This window comes from Vulpes vulpes, chromosome 15 (assembly GCF_048418805.1).
Source record: "Vulpes vulpes isolate BD-2025 chromosome 15, VulVul3, whole genome shotgun sequence".
Lineage (NCBI taxonomy): Eukaryota > Metazoa > Chordata > Mammalia > Carnivora > Canidae > Vulpes > Vulpes vulpes.
This window is the reverse complement of record NC_132794.1, coordinates 75,170,829-75,196,595: the sequence shown is the minus strand read 5'-3', so window position 1 is coordinate 75,196,595 and position 25,767 is coordinate 75,170,829. Positions and strand designations below refer to the sequence as shown.

Below are 25,767 nucleotides of genomic sequence, written 5' to 3'. Positions count from 1 at the left end.
GTAGAACAGATCAGTGAAGCCAGGAGCTGGTTCCTTGGAAAGATCAACAAAATGGTACATTTTTAGCCAGACTCATAAAAAAAAAAAATTAAAAAGGACTCCAAATCAGAAATAGAGAAGAAATAACCACTGACAACACAGATATATACAGGATTTTAAAAGAGTATTATGAAAAATTGGGCAACCTAGAAGAAATGGATAAATTCCTAGAAATGTATGGCCTCCCAAAACTAAATCAGGAAGAAATAGAAAATTTGAATAGACCAATTACCAGCAATAAAATTGAATCAGTAGTTTAAAAAAAACAAAAACAAACAAACAAACAAAAACTTCCAACATACAAAAGTCCAGGACCAGACAGCTTCACAGGTGAAATCTACCAAACATCTAAAGAATAACTAATACATATTTTTCTCAAACTACTCTAAACAAGGAGGAGGAGGAAAGCCTTCACATTCGTTCTGTGAGGCCAGCATTATCTGGATATCAAAACCAGATAAAGGCAGTATAGAAAAAGGGAACTACAGTATCTCTGATAAATATAAATGCAGAAATCCTCAACAAAATATCAGGAAAATGAATCATTCAGCAATGCATTAAAAAAAAAATCATTCACCATGATCAAGTAGGATTTATTCCTGGGATACAGGGTTGGTTCAAATTTGAAATCAATGTGATATATCACATCAGCAAGAGAAAGTATAAAAACCATATGATCATTGCAATAGATGCAGAAAAAAGCATTTGACAAAGTATACCATCCATTCATGATAAAAGCCTTCAATAAAGTAGGTTTAGAAGTACATACCTCAATATAATAAAGACCGTATATGAAAAACCCATAACTAACATTATATGCTCAATGGGAAAAAAAACAGAGCTTTTTCTCTAAGGTCAGGAACAAGACAAGAATGTCCACTCTCACCACTTTTATTCAATATAGTATTGGAAGTCCTAGCCACAGCAATCAGACAAAAACAGAAATAAAAGGCATTGAAATCGGTAAGGGAGAAGTAAAACTTTCACTATTTGCAGACGACTTGATAATATAATTAATAGAAAATCTAACAACTCCACCAAAAAAGTGCTAGAACTGATAAATGAATTCAATAAAGTTGCAGAATACGAAATCAGTATACAGAAATCTGTTGTGTTTCTGTTTACTGATTGAAGTAGCAGAAGGGAAATTAAGAAAACAGTCCCTTTAGGGAGGTGAGCAGGGAATGGGCTAAATGGGTGATGGGTATGAAGGAGGACACTTGCGGTGAGCACTGGGCATTATATGTAAGTGATTAATCACTAAATTCGACACCTGAAACAAATTTTACCATATAGATTAACTAACTAGAATTTAAATTAAAAAATTGAGGCAGCCCGGGTGGCGCAGCGGTTTGTGCCGCCTACAGCTCAGGGTGTGATCCTGGAGACCTGGGATCGAGTCCCACATCAGGCTCCTTGCATGCAGCCTGCTTCTCCCTCTGCCTGTGTCTCTGCCTCTCTTTCTCTCTCTGTGTGTCTCTCATGAATAAATAAATAAAATCTTTAAAAAAATAAAATAAAAAATAATTTTAAAAATTGAAATAAAAATAAAAATACTGAGTATATATTTTTACTGCCAAATGGAGAAAAAAAAATCCCATTTACAATTGCACCAAAAATAATAAAATAACCAAGGAAGTGAAAGTCCCATACTCTGTAGACCTATAAAAACACTGATGAAAGAAATTGGAGATGACAAACAAATGGAAAGATATTCTACGCTCATGGATTGCAAGAACGAATATCATTAAAATGTCCATTCTAAAAAAAAAAAAAAAAAAAATGTCCATTCTACCCAAAGCAATCTACAGATTTATTGCAATCTCTCTCAAAATACCAGTAGCAGTTTTCAAAGGACTAGGACAAATCATCTTAAAATTTGTATGGAACCACAAAAGACCTCGACTAGCCAAGCAGTTTTGAAAAGAAAAATAAAACTGGAAGTGTCACAATTCAAGATATGTGACACAGCTCTAGTAATCAAAATACTGTGGTTCTGGCACAAAAATAGACGCATAGATCAATGGAATAGGATCAAAAGCCCAGAAATAAATCCACAGTAGTTTAATGAATCTATGACAAAGGAGAGTGAGAATTTACAAGTGTCTTTAAGAATTGGTGTTGGGAAAACTGGACAGTTGTATGCAGAAGAATGAAAGTGGATCACTTTTTCAGCACACACAAAAATAAACTCTGATGGAATGAAAGACTTAAATGTGAGACATGAAACCATTAAAATCCTAGAACACTGGCAATAACGTCTCTGATATTGGCTATAGCAGCATTTTTCTAGATATGTCACCTGAAGCAAGGGAAACAAAAGCAATAATGAACTATTGGTACTACATCAAAATAAAAAGCTTTTGCACAACAAAGAAAACAGTCAACAAAACTAAAAGACAACCTACTGAATAGAAGATTATTTGCAAATGAAATATCTAGTAGAGTTAATATCCAAAATACAAACAGAACTTACACAACTCAACACGAAAAAAAAAATCCAATTTAAAAATGGACAGAAGACATAAACAGATATTTCTTCAAAGAAGACATGCAGATGGCCATCAGACATAGAAAAAGATGCTCAGCATCACTCACTATTAGGGAAATGCAAATCAAAACCACAGTGAGATATCTTACTCCTATCAAAGTGGCTAAAACTCAAAAACACAAGAAGTAAGTGTTGGCGAGGACGTGGATAGAAGGAACCCTCATGCAGTGTTGGTCGGAATGCAAACTGGTGTAGCCACTGTGGAAAACACTATGGAGGTTCCTCAAAAAGCTAAAAATAAAGTTACCACATGATCTTGTATTTCACTACTTTGTATTTACCAAATGAATATGAAAATAGTAATTCAAAAAGATATATGCACTTGTATGTTTATTGCAGCAGTATTTATAATAGCCAAATTATAGAAGCGAGCCAAGTGTCCATCAATAGATGAATGAATAAAGATGTGATGTATATACACAATGGAATGTTACTCAGCCATAAAAAATGAATCTTGCCACTTGCAACAACATGGATGGGTCTAGAAGGTATAATGCTAACTGTGAAGTAAGTTAGAAAACTCAAAATTTTTTTAGTTTAAAATAGTGAAATTAATTTTTCTCTTAATTTCAAGAAATAGACTTTTATTTTTTAGCATGTTTGCTTTAAATTAGTTGGTTTCAAATCAAATGATTTTAAAGTTTTTGTTTAATACCCTGAAGTATTTTTTTTTTTTTGCTTTCACAGATCTTTATTAACATTCCTAATGCTTTGGGGATGGCCATTTAAATAAATTATATATGTGTGTATGTATACATGTTTGTGTCAAAGTAATAGCAAGAAGTTTGGCTAAAGTTTATTTTGTTTTAATCATTGCAACGAGCATTAATTCTTTTTTTTTTAAGATTTTATTTATTTATTCATAGAGACACAGAGAGAGAGGGGGGCAGAGACACAGGCAGAGGGAGAAGCGGGCTCCATGCAGGGAGCCCGACATGGGACTCAATCCTGGGTCTCCAGGATCACGCCCCAGGCCGCAGGCGGCACTAAACCGCTGCGCCACTGGGGCTGCCCACGAGCATTATTTCTTTACCAGTTTATTGAGCATTTGTCATATATCAGATACTGTACTATTTTTGTTCATCAGTTACTTAATCTTTATAATAACCCTGTGAGGTAGAAAAGTGATATTTCTATTGCAAATATGAAATACCTGACTTGATATATACCATCAGCGTTAACCATTAATTCCCCTTTCCTTCCAACTCCTAAAGCTATGCTCATGAAACTTCAGGGAAATGAAAAGTAGTTCCTCTTAAATAACTGGTTAAACATGTTTAAAGATGTTTGAATATGTTTGTAAACAAAAATTTATCTTCCATTTAGTATGATCCAGAGCTGTCATCTCGACAATTTGGGGTTGAATTGTCCCGTTTGACCAGTGAAGAACGCACTGTTCCTTTAGTGGTAGAAAAGCTCATAAACTACATTGAAATGCATGGACTGTACACAGAAGGTATTTACCGAAAGTCTGGTTCAACTAATAAAATCAAGGAGCTTCGACAAGGTCTAGATACAGGTAAGATAGCACTCTCTAAATCAAGACCAACTGCTTTTATTTAAGTAGGTCATTTCATACTTTTAAACTTTTCATTACATGTTGATCTTTTTCTTGCAGCCAGAAGAATGCAGTCTTTTCTTTGGTGCTTTTTAAATCATTTTGTGGCTTTGTAAAAGTCTTATTTTTGTGTGGTCAGTTCAGCAAATGCATACTGAGTGTGTCATTTATACAAGGCACTATTAGGTACTTCACACAGCTGGCATTTAAAATCTTATGGGCACCTGGGTGGCTCAGTGGGTTAATAAGCGTCTGCCTTTGGCTCAAGTCAGGATTGCAGGATCCTGGGATTGAGCCCTGCATTGGGCTCCCTGCTCAGTGGGGAGTCTGCTTCTCCCTCTCTCTCTGCCTTTCCCCCTGCTCATGCTCTCTTTCTCTCTCTCAAGTAAATAAAATCTTAAAAAAAAAAAAAATCTTAACTATTGAGTGAAGTCATGATATCTGTAATTAACAAGAAATTTTAGATTCAGGGAAATTAAATGATGGTCTGTTGATGATGATGAGCAGTGTGCTGATGTTTTGTTTTTTAAAAGATTTTATTTATTCATGAGAGACAGAGAGAGAGAGGCAGAGACGTAGGCAGAGAGAGAAACAGGCTCCCTGTAGGGAGCCCGATGTAGGACTTGATCCTGGGATCCCAGGATCACATCCTGAGCCAAAGGCGGATGCTCAACTGCTGAGCCACTCAGGTGTCCCCCAAGTGTCTTTCTGATGCATGTTCTTACCTTCCTACATTCATGACATAGTTAATTAGTGGATTGAACATGTACCTGTGTAGAGCTAGCTATAGCCTCAGCCCTGGAATACATATACAGGAGTTTGACTTTGGTTTCATTGTAAACTTCTACTCTTTACCACTTTAGAGAGGGAATAGATTGTTTTGAAACACACTTTGATACAAAGCTTGTCTCTGTGTCTCCAAGAACCTACCCACATACTTTTTCTTTCTAGTTTTTTTGTTTTTAAATGAGCAAATCAGGGAGAGATTGGTCAGTATGGAAATAATAGCAGAAAATGCCTGGTAAAAGTCAAGCAGGATGTTCTGCCTACCAGAGACGCCATCTTCGTTAGTTTAAAGGCAGCTGCCGACTCTTGTACCTTGGGTCAGCACAGGTGAAAAATCATTTATCCTATATCCTCCCAGTCATTTCTTTTGTATAACGTTGGGAGTTTATAAGTGAAACAGAGTACGGGTGGGTTCTTTACATTTCCTATGTTCATTTATGTCCTTTCACCTTTAAAGATGACTTAAAATTAGCCTTACTCTCAGAAAATGTCCTCTGGGCTTTTTTCCCACCTGCCATCTAAAACATTGCTACTCAAAGTGTGGCTCATAGAACAATCCACAATTTAAGTACAGAAATTGAGAGCAAACATTTAGAAACATTTATAGCTGTATTTAACAGTTCTTTAACATGAAAGCATATGATCTTTTATTTTATGTATCTATCAGTCTACAAGAGATTTCGAAAACAAATAAACTAAAAGCTGTTTCTTTACCACAGTTAGAAGTCTATTCCAAACCATGGAATTAGATCGTAGAAGATACTGGTTTGATTAAAAACATGAAGCCTTCTTTTGGTGCTGATCGTTTCTAAAGTGAGTTATTTGAATCTCTTTGCATGTTTTGGCTTTGTTGTCTAACTCTTGTCTCTAAATAGATGCTGAGAGTGTAAACCTGGATGACTATAACATACATGTCATTGCAAGTGTATTTAAACAATGGCTTCGCGATTTGCCCAATCCACTCATGACCTTTGAACTCTATGAGGAATTTCTTCGAGCTATGGGTAAGCACAGGCTAAAGACTATAAATAAATTAAAGGACTAAATATATTTAAGGGCTGGCTTATATTCATTTAAATTGTGAATCTAGGCAAGAACTCTGCTGTCTGTTTTATGCCAAGCCTACCAGGTGATGGAGTTTAGTTTTAGATGTGTAGGATGTTGCTGAAGGCCTGCCTAGAAGTGTGTAGGCCCTGACAAATGACTCCTCAGATTCCCCTAAGACTGATTTATAAATTACATGGCAATTAATTTTGATAGGGAATCAGTCTGCCACAAAATGCCTAAAAAAAAATTAGGGCATCTCTTTCCCCTTGCTCTAATAAGGATTTCTAGGATATAGATTAAAACTCAGGAGACTGTTTAGTGAATTTAGAACTCAAGCAAAGGAAAATTGGTGTGGTAACTGTGAGCTGCTCTTTTCCTGCGATACAGATAAAACTGCCTCTCCTAAAACTTTAAAATTTAGAGCCAGGCTCCCCTGCTACCTATTATCTGTTCAGGAGGAAGATATAGCATATAAGGGAATATTCAGTCTTACTGGCTGTCCTTACTCTTTTTAGGCCTTCAGGAGAGGAAAGAAACCATCCGTGGTGTATACTCTGTGATTGACCAGCTCTCCCGAACTCATCTCAATACGCTGGAACGCCTCATCTTTCATCTAGTCAGGTAATTTCAAGGAGCAAGGCAATGTGTAATAGTTTTTTTTTTTTTTTTCTTTTCAGTAAGTGAGGAACTCCTTCATTTGAAAACCTGACAGATCTTCTTTTTCCTATTTATAAAGTCAGTACCTCAAGCAGGTGCTTTATAATTCCTTGGAGTAGAAATCCTCAACTGAGTTGCACTGTAGGGCAAGGAATTCTCTACCCTATTTGTGCCATATAACAACTTCAGTCTCATAGTGGCACTGTGTAGTCTAGCCTGTTGCCTTCTTCCTGAACTAGAAGGTAGAAAGGAGGTATATATATCCTGATAGAACCTAATTCATAGGAGGTGGCTTTAGATAGTCCTCGAGAATTGATTGTCCAAAGAGACTTCAGGAGTGGTCTCTTTTCTCTGAATATAAATACCATCTTTATTTTGATTAGATAAATATCTGGCAAATACTAGATAAATGATAGATGAATTTCTAATACAACTGTCTGAGAATACCTTGAAGTCTCTACTTTGCATTCTTCAGGTATGTTCATCAGGTATATGGCAGTGGGTCAGAAATTTCCCTTGATAAGCTACCTGTTGGCCTATATTGCTTCAAGTAAGGAGCAGAGTGAAAGTGCATTTTCTAGAGGCAGAAAAGTCTATAAGTGTCTCCTTTAAACTGATACAAATATCGTACAAGTACACTGCGGTTGATGTCATACATCTTCTTTCTCTCATGTCTTTTGTTTGTTTAAGTCCTTACCATTTTCCCTTTTAATCACCATTTTACTTGTCTTTTTTTATTCCTTAGGATTGCTCTACAGGAAGAAACTAATCGAATGTCTGCTAATGCTTTGGCCATTGTATTTGCCCCCTGCATTCTTCGATGCCCTGACACCATTGACCCACTACAAAGCGTGCAGGACATCAGTAAGACCACCACGTAAGGCCGGTTACTATTACCTCCTCAAGACCCCAGGGATTTCTGAGTCCATGTAGCCTCTTTATCCAGATGGCAAACATAGTGAATGAGTTCATAAATTCAGATGTTTTTAAGAAATTTGCTAGACACCACAGGATTTTCTTTTCTTTTTTTTTTTTTTAATTTTATTTATTTATTCATGAGAGACACAGAGACATAGGCTGAGGGAGAAGCAGGCTCCCCAAGGGGAGCCCAATGTGGGACTCGATCCCAGGACTCTGGGATCATGCCCTGAGCTCAACCACCTCAACCAGGTTTTCTTATGCTGAAAATGAAAAATTTCTTTAAATTCTTTTAAATTCTTTAAATTCTATTCATCATTTGTTTTGAAGGGTCTTTTTAAATTTAGCTTTTCTTCAGGAAAGCTTATAGTCTCTAAAAGTATTTTAAAATTCCATTTTACCAAAATACATACACTTTGTATCTTCCTATAATCTAGTATAACTGGCTCTGAATCCTTTTGGCCTTAGTACTTTAGTATTCCTATATTTCACTTTAGCCTTTTTTAATGGAACTCTGCTTTCCATCTAGAGTGATGGTTCCTAACCATGGCTGCAAAAGGAGCTTTAAAAAAATCCTGGTGTTTGTGTCCTATCCCCAGAGAGTCTAATTTAATTGGTCTAGGGTGTGGTCTGGGCATTGCAACTTATAATTGCTTCTCAGATGGATCATAAAGTGCAGCCAAAATTGTGAGCCACCATTATATAAACCTTATCTTAGAGCTCATAAGATAAGGAATGTTGATTTTTCTTTCATCCTCCAACCATCTACCACATTTAGCTGAAAAGTCTGTGGGGGCTATACTTTATTTGACTCACTTCTTTTTCTTCCTAATTCAGCTGTGTGGAGCTGATTGTTGTGGAACAGATGAATAAATACAAGGCTCGTCTCAAAGACATCAGTAGCCTGGAATTTGCTGAGAATAAAGCAAAGACCAGGCTGTCGCTGATTCGTAGATCAATGGTAAGATGCAAGATGTGGATCATAGGGGAAAATCGCAGCCTTCCTGAGGCTTTAAGTATGCATTTATGGTGTAAAGAGAGATTATTCTCGAAATCTTTTTCACATGGAATGAGTAAAAAGAAACCATTTTATCTCAGGGTACTGTGGATGCTTCATGTTTGATCTTTTAGCCGTCTGTAGTTATATGTACAAAATATATGCCGATAAATGTGTAGAATTTTTTTTAAATCAAGTGTTTGGATAAGATGTTGGTGGCTTAATAATCTGTCCTGTTTTCTTTTCCTGTCCTTTCTATGAAAATTTGACCCATTCTAACTTTTTCTCTACTTCCTCTACCATCTGTTCTCACCCTCAACCATGTCACCTTTGATGTTCCTGCCAATACTCCTGCAATGTAGAGAACTTAATCATATGCAAGAATGTGATTCCTAAGGAAATGGAATTCCATCTTATGAGTCTATCGTTATCAAATAAAGAGTTTTTAAGGGTTTATTGTTAGGTTTTGAGAAAAGCCTTACCAAAATGATCATTTATTTTCTCCATTTGCCCACTTTTCTGTTTAATATCTTCCTTTGTAACCATTGACCTACATATAGACAACTTCAGTTCTTACTGATCAACAATCAATAAGGTCTGGATAACTGTAAAACTGCTACATTGAAGTTTAATCATTTGCTGCCCTTTCCCTCAATTATAAAACAAAATTGTAGTCATGAAGACTCAGTCAAATCCCCAGTAAATCTCTAAAGAGAAGCAGGCTTCCCTGTCATCATGTGCATGCTTTTCCAGGGACCCAGCAATATCTTCATGATTTATACTTAGATTAACATTAAAATAACTCTGTTTCTTTGTTTAGTACTTAAACTCCCTGGCACAGAATAAATCCTAACAAATATGTCATTTGATTAAATTAGTGAAGGGTCTTCTCTTAAAACAAGCATAAACATAGACTTTATCCAGGCGATACAGGTATTAAGTAAAATTAATTGTAGGACACTATTTAAATCTTTCCCCTGGAAAAAGAAAACAGAAACCCATTTAAAAGTGAAACCCTTTCTAGCAGTCTGAATTTTCAGGAGCTCAGTCCTAGAAGGCCCAACTTGGTAGTGCCCATCCAAGAAGAAAGGGAGGAGACCTTTTACTCGAAAGCTACTTTTCAAAGCAGCTAGACAAGCTGTGCTTTCTTTAATTTTTTTTTTAACTGATGCTGCAGAAGTCGGATAAATTCAGTCCATTGAAAGATTAAACCTCTTTTAATGGGGCAATGACATGTACATTCTAACCCTCTGCTTTCCTTTTCATGTCCTTCCTAATCCAGAAACCTGTACTAATTGCAGTTAGATTTATGAGCATTACCCGCAATTCAGTCTCGGTATGTATTAATATTGCAATGTATCACAGCCACTTTATTGTCTCTCATCCATCCAGGAGTTGTTCCGCTCTGTCTCTCATCCATGCCTGTCCACCCTCCACCCTCCACCCTCCACCCTCCATGTAAAGCCCCAGTTCAGGTCCCACTTCCTGACCAGCCTTCACTTCTTTTTCTCTTACTCTCTTTCTTTGGAATCTCCACTTATCTTCCTCTGTATCATGCAATTGAACAGTGTCCATTTACAGTATATTTTTGCTCTTTGTCAGATAAGTCTCTTTATGGGTTTCTTCTTTGTTTGGATCATTAAAAGGTGAACATGGAAAGCATTGAGGTATCAAATTTATTTCTGCTCAAGAACTTTGTTCTCATCAATCTCCTTCACTTTATTACTTGAAATACCTGTTACTACTTTTAGCATCCTCCATCACTAGTAATGCTTATTTGTCCATTCATATCTGTGATTTTGATGGTGACTTTCCAAGCATAGAAGGAGAGGTCTTATCTCCTTACCACTTTTCAGAAAGAATAGCAAAAGGTAGTGAGAAAGTTGATATACTGATTCTAGACTTAAATACCATAGTATAATAGAGCTCATACCAGGATTTCATTTAATATACAAAAAAAGGAATGGAGAGATGGAAAGCTAAGAACACCAATATATATGGAAACTAATTTCAGAGGCTTTCCATCTATGGATAACCAGTTCATTGAGGATCTCAATTTGCTGAGATATAAACACAGATCGGTTTTGCTTTTTACCTAGTAACTGCCTGCCAACTCTAACTGTCTGACTCCCCTTTCCATTTGGATGTTAATTTCCTTCTTAGCGTCTTGTCACTATTCTGCAATTTTTAAATACTCCAGTTTCATGCCAATATTTAAGAATTAGTTCTCTTTCTATTATAACTTGACAGACTTGAATCAGTACTCTTATCTAACATTTTCCTAGGACAGAATACACCTTAATCTGGGGCTGAAAACTTTAGGGGTGGATGAGTAGGCTCTTTTTGTCACACATGTCTGACCTCCCTTTTTCCTGTTTTTCTTCCTCTGGTGTTGAAACTAGGAGGAGTGATAGTGGAAGCAAAATTCTACATGCTGTCCTACTCTTGAGGTGTCAGTCCTCTTTCTTGGTTGTTGAACACTGCTGTTCTAGCTCATTGTCAGTAGACTAATTTCCATTTACCCTGCTAACAGTGAAGTCAGTCCTATCTCATTTCTATAGGCTTTGGCAATCCCTTGGAAGATTTGGTTCCATCTTTGGACTAAACCTGTTGATGGTGGCATTCCCACCATGGGACTGTGATATGTCTGTCTTTTATTCCCTCAAGACTTTACAATCAAATCTACCTCCCAGTGCCAATTTTAGGGCCTGCAGGCACATTAGGGAAAAGATACATTTTTCATCCCTCTTGGAACCAGGCCCAGGAACCAGGCCATAGTCTTGCCTATCTTTCTACCTGACACTTCCTCACCATATGCTCTCCCTATTTCTCTTCCCTTATGTATATAACAGAGGGGCAAATCAGTAAGTATTTTGCCTGTATAGATAACCAAATAGAAAATGAAATACCAGTCCGTCTTTCTTTTAGATAACCTCAAACTTTCTTACCCCCTGGTTTCAGATATTACAATTTCTTTTTTCTCCAAAGAGGAAGAGAGTATCCTATTTTCATAAAATCTGTGTTCCCCTTAACGTCCAATAACTTCCTCTTTCTTAGTAGCCTTTTTAGAGTCACATTGACGAAAAGTGTTACGATCATTGTTATGATAGGAGATGGTTTAGTAAACTAGTGCTTCTCACGAAACCCTGAGAGAGAATAGGTTGATACCAACTATGGTTGGCTTCTTAAGCTAAAAGAAGGGGTACATGGGACACCTAGGTAGCTCAGCAGTTAAGCATCTGCCTTCGGCTTAGGGTGTGATCCTGGAGTCTTGGGATCAAGTCCCACATCAGGCTCCCTACATGGAGCCTGCTTTTCCCTCTGCCTATGTCTCTGCCTCTCTCTCTGTGTGTCTCTCATGAATAAATAAATAAATAAATCTTTTTTTTTTTTTTTTTTTAAAGAAAGGGAGTATGTAACTATTCTCAGCTTTGGGCCTTAGCCACAAATTTTGGAACAGGAGGAAAAATCCCACTTAACATACTATTGCTTTTCCATTTAGCTGTAGTAAAGGCTGTAGGCCCAGTCTTAAAAACAAGACTGTTCTTAAGACTATTTAGTATTTAGTAAGCATCTATGGAATTGAATCTAAGAATTAAATCTATGAGAGGTAGCAGTGATTTTTTAGCATATTCATAAATAGACTAATCAAAAACAAGTGTTCATGTACTCATAGATGAAAAACATTACTATTCCATAATTAAATACAGTAGTGACTTTCCTGAAATCAAGAGTGAAATGCATTTATGAGAAATATGTTTTATTGTTGCCAATGTGAAAAGTCATTTGAGTTTAGTGTCTAAAGATGAGTAGTAATTTAACAAATGGAGTAAAGAAAGAAGGAAAAGAGAATTCCAGAGGGAAGGAAGCATGAAATAACAATCTGTGAATGATAACTACCTTATGTAGCTAGAGTTGGAATAGGTAGTGTGGGAAGTGGGTGAATAATTTGGAAAAGTAGATGGGAACCAGATGTGCAGCATTAAGAATTTTGAATTTGCTGCTTTGAAAGGAAATTTGGGAGCTCTAGAAAGATTAAGTAGGGGAGTGTCACCATCAGTGTGTCTTTTAGAAGATAACTGGTAGCATTCTGAAGAAGAATAGATTAGAGATAGGAAAGACTGGCAGTCATATATCAGAGGCTCTTGATTCATAAATCACTGAAATAAGTTGAATCCGGAACATTGTAGTTGTGTATTTGTGAAAGAAGAACCTCTTTTAAAGCCTTGGAATCTTCTTTTTCTCTGAGATGGGGGCAAATAAGAAAAATTTGATAGGGAATTCTTGTAGATAGAATTGCATAGGAATGGAAGAAGTACAGTAATATCTGGGAAGGGAACTTAACCCTTTTCAGGAAGTGTAACAATTAGGTTTGAAGAATAAAAAGCAGAAGGTAGGAAGTGAGAAAATATTAAGGATTTCTGTGGTTTGGGGAATAATAGGATTATATGTGAGAAATGAGAAGGTGCAAGAGTTTACAAACAGGATGATCCTGGGGACTTTCGTGTTTAGAGAATAAAAAGTACAGAATGCTAGGCAAAAATGAGTGCTGTTGGCTTCCTATGTAATTTGAGCTGCTAGAAGGAGATGTCATGATTTTGACATCACAAGCCCTTTTAAATGGGCTTGAAGATATCAGATAATCTCTGCCAGGAATCCACAGACTAGTGCACTTTGGGAACCACTGCTCTATAGTACTATAATACTGCTGGCTCACTGCATTGTACAGAAATATTTGATGTGGATAATTTCTTTTCATCTGCAAGACAAATACACACAGACACATACTGGCTATGTTTAAAGTACTTCCTGAGTCTCATTATCTGATGAGCCGTAACTACAAGCATCGGGATTTTTTTATCGGGGATCCCTGGGTGGCGCAGTGGTTTAGCGCCTGCCTTTGACCCAGGGCGTGATCCTGGAGACCTGGGATCGAATCCCACGTCGGGCTCCTGGTGCATGGAGCCTGCTTCTCCCTCTGCCTGTGTCTCTGCCTCTCTCTCTCTCTCTCATAAATAAAAAAAAAATAAAAAATTTAAAAAAGGGGGATTTTTTTTTTATCAAGCCTGGTTAACCTAAGTATAATACCATGCAGAACAACCAGTATTCTAGAAAGCCTCGGATATAGGATCTGTTCTTAACAAGAAAGTAGAATCCTCAGGAAGAGGTCTAATAATTCAGTTCCTTGCTTCCTATTTTTTGTGACTTAACCAAAGATAGAATAGTGATCTTCCATCTTGGCCCAAAGTACTATTTTGGTGTACAATTTCTTCATAAAGATTCTGAAATTTTTGCTTTAGCTAGTTATATACAGTCCTGTCTAGATGATGCATATTTTCTTCGCCTTATGTATTCAACCCAGTTACGTATACTTTCCTTGGATCTTCATAAAGTATCATACTCCTTGGTGAGGGTCATACGTGTTTTTCATTACATAGCCATCAGGCTTCTTAGGGGTGGTGTAATCCAGTCCTTTACAACCACCAAACAAATGTATCTCTATCTTCATCTGTCTTTTAACTCTTAGGGCTTTGACTTAAAGTGTTGAATTTCTTTGTGTCCCATCAATTGTGCTTTGCCATTCCCTCTCACATCCTTCCTGCATCATGAGCTTAAAGCATTTTCAGAAGAAATTGAAGCTTTCTCATAGGCCTTATTCCTTTTAGCCCTTTGTTATACTTTCTACTCATATTGTTATCTCTTAAAGCCATAGGAGAAAATGGAAATGTAGGGCCCAACTGAAGATTACCTCAAAGAGGTCTTGTACATTATTTAAGTCTTGTACATTAAAGCATTTAGTTCCCAGTATTTTTGTTATGGTAAGAAGCCTTTTATAGACTGGCCTCACAGAATCAGGAAGCCTAATATGGAGTCACAGAATTCTGACCCAAATCAAATAATTAAGGATCTTAATCTGTTTTAGAATATCATTCTTAGAAAAAGTAGATTGTAGAATCTATAAACTTTCTCAGATAAAATATGGCAGATTTATAAGATTAGATGACTGAATTTGTAGGTATTAGGAAAATGTTCTAAAAGGAAGGGAGGGAGGAGGGATCAGATAGTACTGCTGCCTCGGTGTACTGAGAAGGCCTGTAGAAGATGTGACACATGAGTTAGATCTTAGAGGAGGAGTCTGAACTAACCAAATGAAACACATGTTGGTACAAAACATACATGGTTTAATTCTGGAAAAAGCTGTATAACTAAGAATTGCTAGAAACTTGGATATGTAATTGCACAGAAGGGAAACCTTCAGTTAAAACCAAAATAGGCTTTGCTTGGTAGTATACTGAGACATTAGCACCGTGGGGCCATGAGAATGAGCTAGGACTCTCAAAGGTCTCATATTGTAGATAGTTTAGTACTTAACATAAGTTTGGGTGCTTTTTATCATACTTTTTATATTTATGGGAATGAGAGTTAATGTTAGTTTTATTTTTCAACCATAAAATTGAAATTTCCTCCTGGGTCTCCTTCAGGTATCCTAGTAAGTGTTACTAAAGAGTACCCTAAGATATCCAGGCACTCTGTTGGATGGAATGGAAATCTTATTTTTAACCACAGAATGTCCTCCTTTTTAGGGAATAATTAGTACCAGGAAAGATTGTTTAAAGTGAATATCCTTAAATACCATAATTAATGACTGGTCTAATGTGTATATGCAGTAGTTCCTGCTTATCTATGATTTGCGTTTTCTGTGGTTTGTTACCCATGTTCCAGCCATGGTCCAGAAGCAGGTAATCCTCCTTCTAACATGTATCAGAAGGTCAGTAGTAGCCTAATGCTACAGTGCCTACATTATTCAATTCCATCTCACAGGCATTTTATCATCTCCCATCATCACAAGAAGGGTAAGTACAGCACTATAAGATATTTTGAGAGAAAGAAATACCACATTTACATAGCTTTATTACAGTACATTGTTATAATTGTCAATCACTTATTGTGCCCAATTTATTAATTAAACTTTATTATTGTAATGTATGTATGGGGAAAAAGACACAGTATATACAGGGTTCAGTATTTTCCATGGTTTTAGGCCTCTACTGTTGGCATTGGAGCGTATCTTCCACAGATAATGGGGGGGACTACTTACTACACATGTAATTACATATCCACAAAGAGAAAATGTACACTTTTTTAGCTACCCATAGGATATTCTCAAAATGAGGCCATAGCACATCAATATCTGGTTAGTGGCCACACAGGTATTTATTTTATTGTCATTGAAACTGTACTTGTAAATTTTGTATTATCTATTAGTATAAAATATTTCATTAAATAAAATTTAATTAAAATAATATATCTATGGGAAAACATTAGGCCATAAGAAAAACCTCAAAGGCAAAGAGGAAATTATTGAGTAATTTAAAAATTACGATAAAAAAATAAAAAATAAAAATAAAAATTACAATAAAAACACTATCTTGAGTTCCTGGGATATATAGCTAAAGCAATGTTCAAAGGAAATTTTTTTTTTTAAGATTTATTTATTTATTCATTCAGAGAGAGCGAGAGAGAGGCAGAGACACAGGCAGAGGGAGAAGCAAGCTCCATGCAGGAAGCCCGATGTGGGACTCAATCCTGGGTCTCCAGGATCACACCCCGGGCTGCAGGTGGCGCTAAACCGCAGCGCCACCGGGACTGCCCAGGAAATTTTTTTTTGCCTTAAAAATAAAACATGTAAATCAAGAAGTTAGAACAGCAAAATAAACTCGAGGAAAGGAGAAAGAAGGAAATGATGGTAAAAGCAGGAACTACACCAGAAACAACAAAAAATGATGAAACTAATAAAATTGATTCTCTGAAAAAAAAAATCAGCTAATCTAATTAAAATGGAATAGTCATAAATTTACAAATAAGAAATAAAGATTGTCATGGATAACTGAAAATTAAGAGACCTATAAAAGACTACTATTGTTTTAGTCATTTATTGCTATGTAATAAATTACCAAAAACTTAATGACTTAAAACAGTAATAAACACTTATGATCTCATACATTTATTTTTGTTGGTTAAGGAATTCAGGAGAAGGTTATCTGAGCATATCCATTACCCCACACACATAGTTACTTTTTTTTTTTTTTTTTTTTGGTGGTGGTGGTAGTGGTGAGTTCATTTTAAGATTTACTCTCTTAGCAACTTTCAAATATACAGTATTATGTTAATAACTATAGCATGTTGTACATTACATCCCCATAATTCATTCATTTTCTAGCTGGAAAATTTTACACTTTGACCACTATCATCCATATCCCCTACACCCATACCCCAACCCCTGGCAACCACCAGTCAATCTACTCTGTTTCTTGGAGTTCATTTAAAAATACAATTTTTAGGAGACAAGCACCGGACTAGGACAATGTATTTTCAGAACATGAATCTGAAGAAAGATTTGCATGCAAAATATTCAGATAACTAGGAAAACTCTACAGTAAGAAAAGAGACTCTAAATTAGGATAAATAGGGCAATATGAGTAGGTATCTTACCAAATAATATACATAAGTGGGAAATAAGCATGTGTAAATTGCTCATCTTGGGGAATTACTGGACAATGATATGCATTATACATTAAAGAAAAGCAAATTAGAACACCAGTGACATACTCTGTCCATCCATTAGAATGGCTAAATACCAAAACTGATGATACAATTTCTGGTGAGGATGTGGGACAAGAAGAAATCTCATTATTCATTACTGATGGGAATACAAATGGTACAACCTCTTAAGAAGACATCTTATGAGATTCTTTTGAAGTTAAGCATAGTGTCACCATATGGTATAGCAGCTATCCTCGCAGTGCATTTACCCAACTGGTCTGAAAAATATACATCCACATAAAAGCTACTAAGAACATATATAAAGCAGATTTATAAAAAGAAGAAGGAATCCCACTTCCTTCCATTTTGAAAGCATGAAATCCAGTACTAGTTTATTTTTTCTGTACAAACTAATCATAGCATTGAGTAATGTATAGAATTGTTGAATTAATATGTTGAACACTTGAAACTAATATAAAATTGTATACTTTTTGTATACAATTATACTTCAGAAATAAATATATTGTGTAGGAGGGTTCCCTTTTCTCCACATCCTCACTAACACCTGTTGTTTCCTATGTTGTTAATTTTAGCCATTCTGACAGGTATGAGGCAATATCTCATTGTGGTTTTGATTTGCATTTCCCTGATGATGGGTGATGTTGAGTATCTTGTCATATGTCTATTTGCCATCTGTATGTCTTCTTTGGAAAAATGTCTCTTCATGTCTTCTACCCATGTTTTACCCGTATTATTTGTTTTTTGGGGGTGTCAAGTTTTAGAAGTTCTTTATAGATTTTAGATACCAACCCTTTATCAGATATGTCATTTGCAAATATCTTCTCCTATTCTGAGGTTGCCTTGTAGTTTTGCTGTTTCCTTCACTATGCAGAAGCATTTTATTTTGATGAAATCCTATGGTTCGTTTTTGCTTTTGTTTCCCTTGCCTCAGGAGCTTATCTAGGAGGAAGTTGCTAAGGCCAGTGTTGAAGAGGTTGCAGCCTGTGTTCTCTTCTAGGTGTTTTAATCCATTTGAATGTATTTTTGTGTATGGTGTAAGAAAGTGATCCAGTTTCATTTTCATTCTTTTGTAGGTTACTGTCCAGTTTTCCCAATAACATTTGTTGAGGCTGTCTTTTTTTCCATTGGATACTCATTCCTGCTTTATTAGTAGTAGACATATAGTTGTGGGTCCACTTCTGGGTTTTCTATTCTGTGTTCCATTGATCTGTGTATTTGTTTTGGTGCCAGAATCATACTGTCTTGATTACTGTAGCTTTGTGATATAGCTTGAAGTACAGAATTGTGATGCTTCCTGCTTTGCTTTTTTTTTTTTTTTAAGATTGCTTTGACTGCTTGGGATCTTCTGTGGTTCAATACAAATTTTAGGATTGTTTGTTCTAGCTCTGTGAAAAGCGCTGTTGGTATTTTGATAGGGATTGCATTAAATGTGTAGATTGCTTTGGGTAATACAGACATTTTAACAATATTTGTTCTTGCAATTCATGAACGTGGAATGTCTTTCCATTACTTTGTGTCATCTTCAATTTCTTTCATCAGTGTTTTATACTGTTGGTTGGAATGCAAACTGATGCAGCCTCTCTGGAAAAAAGTATGGAAGTTCCTCAAAAAGTTAAAAATAGAGCTACCCAATGATCTAGCAATTGTAGTACTAAGTATTTACCCAAAGGATTCAAATAATTGATTCAAAAGGACACATACACCCTGATGTTTATAGCAGCATAATCTGCAATAGCTAAATTATGGAAAGAGCCCAAATGTTCATCAACTGGTGGATTAAGAAGATGTGGTGTGCATACACACACATACAACACATAATGGAATATTACTCAGCCATAAAAAAAAGAATGAAATCTTGCCATTTGCAATGACGTAGGTGGAACTAGGGAGTATTATGCTAAGTAAAATAAGTCAGTCAGAGAAAAACAAATATCATATGATTTCACTCATATGTGGAGTTTGAAAAATAAAACAAATGAACATGGGGGGAAAAGAGAAACAAACCAAAGAACAGACTCTATAGAGAACAAATTGATGCTTACTGAAGAGGAGGTTAGAAGTGCGTTGGAGTCCCAGGAAGGGGAGATTAAATAGGGTATTAAGGGGGTATTTGTGATGAGCACCAAGTGTTGTATGTAAGTGATGAATTACTAAATTATATACTTGAAACTTATTATACTGTATGTTAATTGGAATTTAAATAAAGACAAGGAAAAAAATTTAAAACACAAAATTTTTTTTAATTGAAAATAGGTAACTCTCCATATTGTCTTAAACTCCTCCCTGATCTTTGAGATTTGTGTTTTATCTGTGACATCTTTGGTAGTGGTAGTCCAGCTTTTCCTAGTAACTTGGATTGGAAATTTGAATATTATGTATGATTTTGAAACCTGGATTAGACTTCAGATCTATACTTGCCAACATTAGCAGATAATTATAGTCAATATCCTAATTTTAGAATAATTTATCTCTAAAGTTTAAGCTGGAATATCAATGAAATACGTTCCTCAGAAAAGAACTTATGATTTTATATTCAGTATTTGCCCAATGAATTGGGTATAAATTTTTCATAAAGTATGTGATCAATCCAAACTAATAAAATCCCTATTATGATAGAAAAATATCCTGTAATCTTGGAGAAGTTTTTTCTATTATACAAAACCATTAAAAGAAAAGTTGATAGGTTTATTAGCATAGATAGAAAGTATTACTGTATGATAGAAATGACTGTAAGCAAGGCAAAGGGGAAATGACACATCCTAAGAAAATATTTACAACTCACATCACAGGGTCTAATTTTCCCTAGATTAATGAGGAGAAGCTCCTATAAATAAATACAGAAAGACCAGCTATCTAGTGAAAAATGAACAAAGGATTATACCAACCACTGCTCAGCGTCTTAACTGCTGACTCTTCAGAGAGTCCATGAAGTCAAATCTATTTTTATTATAATGCCAAGAAAATATTTGCCTTTTCACTTTGTTGACTTTTGCATAGATGGTAGAAAACCAATTACGGGTAAAAGCACTAAAAGAATATGCAAGTGAACATTGCTCTGAAAAAAAATTATAATAAAAAAGTCATGCCATTATAGGAAAGTTTGAAAGTACAGAAAAATATAGAAAATAAAAGATATTACTCCACTCAAACTAGTGTTAATAATTTGGTATGTTTGCAGATTTTACAAAAAAAACCCTACAGTATACAAATTTATGTCCAGTTTTAACACAATATTAGCAGTTTTCCATTTCCATATTTCTAGAAGCTCTGTGTAATCAACTTTAAAAAGTACTCTTTGACCTTGTCAGAGAACTTGGGGATTTCAACTTTTTTTCATCTTTGTTTAATACTGATTAGAGGGCAGCCCTGGTGGCGCAGTGGTTTAGCATCACCTGTGGCCCAGGGCCTGATCCTGAAGACCTGGGATCTAGTCCCACATCGGGCTCCCTGCATGGAGCCTGCTTCTCCCTCTGCCTGTGTCTCTGCCTCTCTCTCTCTCTCTCTCTCTCTGTGTGTGTGGGTGTGTGTCTCTATGAATAAATAAAATCTTAAAAAAAAATACTGATTAGAACTTAGGCCTGAACAGCCTGTTTGATTTTCTTCAGCTGTCTTAAATAATTCTAAGTTAACCCATGTTGAACTACTTAATTGGCTAGATGATATGAACGCTGAACAAAGGCAACTCATTTATTGAATACTGGTAAGTGTGTAGTAGGAATAAGTTCAGATATTTCCAGCTCCCTGAGGCTTTTATATCACATCATGTTTTGGTCATTCATTTGACTTCATTAAAATAATCAAAAATCAAGATTTCTGAAATTTATAATGTGATTGTGACCAGTCATAATGGACACTGTTGATATTAACTCCAAACTCTGTTCTCTGCCCTGGTTTCACAATGCCATCTTCCTCTGAGTCATCCTTTGTAAAATTTGCAGACTGATCTTCTGTTTTGAGGGCCTTTCTTTTATTATATCCTTTACTTTTTGAACTCAGAACTGAAAGTAGAGTAGCAATCTTGTAATCCTCTTGATTTTCATCCTATTGTGGATTTAGAATGCATGAGTTTGGAAGAGTTAGTCTGAATGCTCTGAGAGCTGCCCTCCACTTCACCACATGGACTAGAACAGCAGTTTGTTTCTGAGACAGCCTGTCTTCCTTCTTTCTTCCCAAAATCAACTCAGAAATCTGTCAGTTTATTGTCCCATGCTATTTAAAAGATACCGATATATTTGCATAAATAGCTAACTTTGAAAAGGACCTCTTAAAATATACTTTTTATTGTGAAATATAATACGTATAGAAAGGCACAGAAGCATACATACATAATTGTAAAGGGACTATCCAAATACCGCCTTAGGTCAAGAAATAGAACATTGCCAGCACCCCCAGAGACTCTCCTCTTTCTCTATCCAAACACAGCCCCTTCTCTCCCTCCCAAGGTAAGCAGGAACCTGAGTTTTATGTTACTTACTCTGTTTTATTTGTCGTTGTACGTATTTCTGAACACTCTAGATTTGTTCTGTTTGGGAGCTTTATAAAAATGGAATCATGTAACGTGTATTTTATATCTGACTTATTTCACTCAATGTTATGTGTGTAAGACTTATCCATATTGTTGTGTTTAGATGTATGTAGCTCATTGTTGTTAACCATATAGTATCTCAGTATACATGTATACCACAGTTTATCCATTTTAGTGTTAAGGAACATTTGGCTTGTGTTTTGGGGAGTTATGAATAATGCTGCTATGAACATTCTGATGCATGTATTTTTGATGGACATATGCATATATTTTGTTGATGATACATAGGAATGGAATTACTGGGTCACGGGTATATGTATCTTCAACATAATATTACATAATAGCGAACTTTTTTCCAATATGGTTGTGTTATGCTAACAGTGTGTGTTTGAGGATTCCCAGTTGTTCTACCCCAGTACATATATTGCCAGATTCCTTCATTTTAGCCATTTTAATGGATGTGTCAGAGTGGTTTAATTTGCATTTTTGTGCTATATCTCTAATGTGCTTAAGTACCTCTTCATAAGTATATTGGCCACTTGGATCTCTTTTGTGAAGGCTCTGTTCACATCTCTTGCCTGTTTTCCTAATTGGTCTTTGATCTGTAAGAATTCTCTATGAATTCTAGTTACTTCTGTTTCAGACTTTTTTCTTCCACTTTTAAAGGTATCTTTTTGATTAACAAAGGTTCTTAATTTTAATGTAGGCTTAACATTTAGGGTCATGTGTAAGAATTCTTTTTACTACCTGAGGCTATAAAGATCATCTTTATTATCTTTTAAAAACTTTATTGCTAAAAAAAAAAAAAAACAAAAAAAACAAAAAAAAAACAAAACTTTATTGCTTTGCCTTTGATATTTAGGTATCCAGTCCACCTGGAGGCAGTTTTTGGTATGTGATAAATTGAAGGCAGTGATCTTTATATCTCCACATGGATATCCAGTTTTTCCAGCACCATTTATTTAAAAATTATTCTTGGGATACGTGGGTGGCTTAGTTAAGCATCAGGCTCTTAATTTCTGCTCAGGTCTGATCTCAGGGGTCATCAGATTGAGCCCCACATCTGGCTCTATGCCTGGTGAGTAGCCTGCTTAAGATTGTCTCTCTCCCTCCCCCACTCCCTCCCCTACCCCCACTTGCTTGCTGTCTTGCTCTAAAATAAATAAATAAATAAATAAATAAATAAATAAATAAATAAATAAATAAATAAATTTTAAAAGCATTCTTTTCATACTGCCATGAAGTTCTTCTTTTATTATAAATCAAGAGTCTGTATGTACATGGATCTGTTCCTAGGCTCTTTCTTTTGACCTTGTACCAATACCAGTGTTTTAATTACTCTAACTTTCTAAAAATATCTGCTGGAACAAGTCATCCTACCTTCTTCGAAAGCGCTTTGATTATTCTTGGCTCTTCATGAATCAGCTTCACAAAAATTGTCATGGGATTTTTACTGAGACTCCACTGAATTTACAGATTGCTTTAGAGAGAATTGACCTTTTTTCAGTATTGTTCCCTTCCATGAACATGATTTCTCTCTCATATGGACCATTTCCTCTCAAAAATGTTTTAAAGTTTTCTGTGTAGGAATCTTACGCATCTTTAGTTTGAATTATTACAAGGATTTTAATATTTTTAATATAATTATAAATGTTATATAAAATATTTGTATCTGTTGCTCATTAAGTACAATTGATTTTGGTATTTTTCACCTTTTATCTGGTGACTTTGCTGAACTTATTCTGATATTTTTCTGTGAATTTCTTTGTATTTTCTACCTCTACAATCATATTGTCCATGAATAATGATATCTTCATTTGTTCTTTATGCCATTTATTTTTTCTCTCACATCAGCTAGACCTCCAGTACAGTGTTGAAAGGAAGTGCTGATAGGGATCATTGTTGGCATGTTCCCAATCTGAATGGGAAAGCTTTCAATCTTCCATCACAAAGTAAGATGTTTGCTATAGAATTTTTGTAGATGCTCTTTAGGTATGTTCCCTTTTATTCCTGATTTTCTGAGTTGTTACTATTTTATGTTGAATTTTATGAATTGCTGTTACTATTTGTATTTCGTTGTGCATGAGACTTTTTAATTTTATTGATATATATACACACACAGTGAATTTCTTATGTTAAACACCATTACATATTATTGCAATAAATCAACTTAGTCTTGAGGTAATGTCCTTCTTATATACTGCTTGATTCAGTTTATAGTATGTTTTTAGGATTTTTGCACCTGTGGTAATGAGTAAAATTGTCCTATAATAGTCCTTTTAATATCCTTGTTATGTTTTGATATCAAGGTAAATTCTGGCCTCTAAAAGTGAGTTGGAGAAGAGTTATTTTTTTAAAAACTTTTGTGGAAGAATTTGTCTTCTTGTTTCCTAGTAAAATCATCTGGGCCCAGGGTTTTCTTTCTGGAAAGGTTTTAATTTATGGATTCAATTTATAAGATTTTTCATATTTTTAATACCTTATTTGACAGCATTAATTACTTGGATTTTTGTGGAAATTTCTCCACTTTGTGTAAACTTCCAGATTTACTGACATACAGTTGTTCATAGTAGCCTCTTACCCTTTTCATAGCTACAAGATTTGTAGTAGTGTCCCTTTTTTCATTCTTGCCTTTGGTTATCTATGAGTTCTTGTTTTTTATTTGTCAGTCTTGCCAGGGTCCTAAAACGTTTTATCAGTCATTTCAAAAAGTTACATTTTGATTTTGAGCCTCTTTTTTTTTTCTAATGTTCATTTACTCCTATCCTTGTTTCCGTTTTTCCTCCTTTAGTTTACTTTGTTATTCTTGATCTAGTTTCATGAATTGATGCTTATCTCTTTAATTTTTAACCTTTCTCTTTTTCTAATGTATGCATGTAAGGCTATAACTTTAAGGTAAGCGTGCTAAAGTGTATCTTACATATTTTGATACCGTTGTTCAAAATAATTTATTATTTCCATTGTGGTTTCTTCTTTGTCCATGAATATTTTGAAGTCTTATCTTAATTTCTGAATACATAGGGATTTTTAGTTTTCTCTTTGTGATGAGACTAACAGGAAATTTATTTTAAATTACTTTAAAGGTCAGATAAATTATCTCAACCCCTTGGAAATGTAGTGTCTTGCTGTATATGCTTTAAAATAATGAGTATTCTGAAATTGTTAGATACTAAATCTTTTATAGTCTATTATATCACCTGATGTTTATCAAGTTGTTCCATTCTGTAGCTTTACTGGTCTGTGTGTACACATTTGTTTTTTTCTGTTCCAGTTATAGCTTTGCATTTCTTGGAGTATTTCTGCCAGTATGTTACTTAAAATTTTCAGAAGCCATTTCTTAGGTATTTCCAAATTTGGAAGTCTTCTGTCGGCTTCATAATTTGAGTTTTTGTAAATTGTGAAATATCTTTCTTCATCGCAGGTAACACTTCTTACCTTAAAGTTTACTTTGCCTTGAGTTTATATAGCTACACCAGTTTTCTTTTGATTAGACATGCTATATTTTTTATTCCGATCTTTTTACCTTCAGCTTTTATGAATTCTTATGTTTTATATGTGTCCCTTATACACGTGGGTTTTCTTTACTAAAATAGTCTGACAGTCTTCAGATTTTAAAGTGAGCTTATAATCTATTTACATTTAATGTAATCACTAATATATTGGTATTTAAATCTATTTTATTTTGTGCTTTTTATTTTTCCTACCTGATACATGTTCCTTTTCTTTCTTGCCCTTTTGGGTTTGTTGTTTTTGTTTTGTTTTGCCTTTTCCTTTTGATTATTTTCTATTCTATTTTTTCTTCTCTAGTTTTACACTTTTTTACTCTTTTTTTTTTTTTTTAGTAGTTAACCTAAAGACTACAACATAAATCTATGACTGTCGAAGTCTGTTAATTCGTACTTTTATCTTTTTTTTCACATAATATGAGAACTTTCTTATGCTTTGGCTATTATTTGGTATAGTTGCTATTGTTATTTTTAATTATCTGTATACTTTAAATCCAACACATTATTCTTATGCTTTATGCAATCAATATTTATTCAGTCAATATTCATTACTCACATATTTACTGTTTTTCTTAATCTTCATGTATCCCTCCTGTGACTTCTCTTCATTTTTATATG

General features: G+C 35.0%; 1 protein-coding gene across 1 annotated transcript in view; it reads left to right on the top strand.

Annotated features, from left to right (window-relative positions):
• The first annotated feature begins 1,239 nt into the window (after positions 1 to 1,239).
• Positions 1,240 to 25,767, top strand: part of MYO9A (myosin IXA) — a 36,482-nt gene continuing 11,954 nt past the window's right edge. The window contains exons 1-7 of the mRNA XM_072738130.1: positions 1,240 to 1,284; positions 3,917 to 4,109; positions 5,810 to 5,938; positions 6,497 to 6,602; positions 7,384 to 7,515; positions 8,394 to 8,517; positions 9,836 to 9,889. Of these exons, the coding sequence (XP_072594231.1) occupies positions 1,240 to 1,284; positions 3,917 to 4,109; positions 5,810 to 5,938; positions 6,497 to 6,602; positions 7,384 to 7,515; positions 8,394 to 8,517; positions 9,836 to 9,889 (783 nt within the window). The remainder of the gene's footprint in view (positions 1,285 to 3,916; positions 4,110 to 5,809; positions 5,939 to 6,496; positions 6,603 to 7,383; positions 7,516 to 8,393; positions 8,518 to 9,835; positions 9,890 to 25,767) is intronic.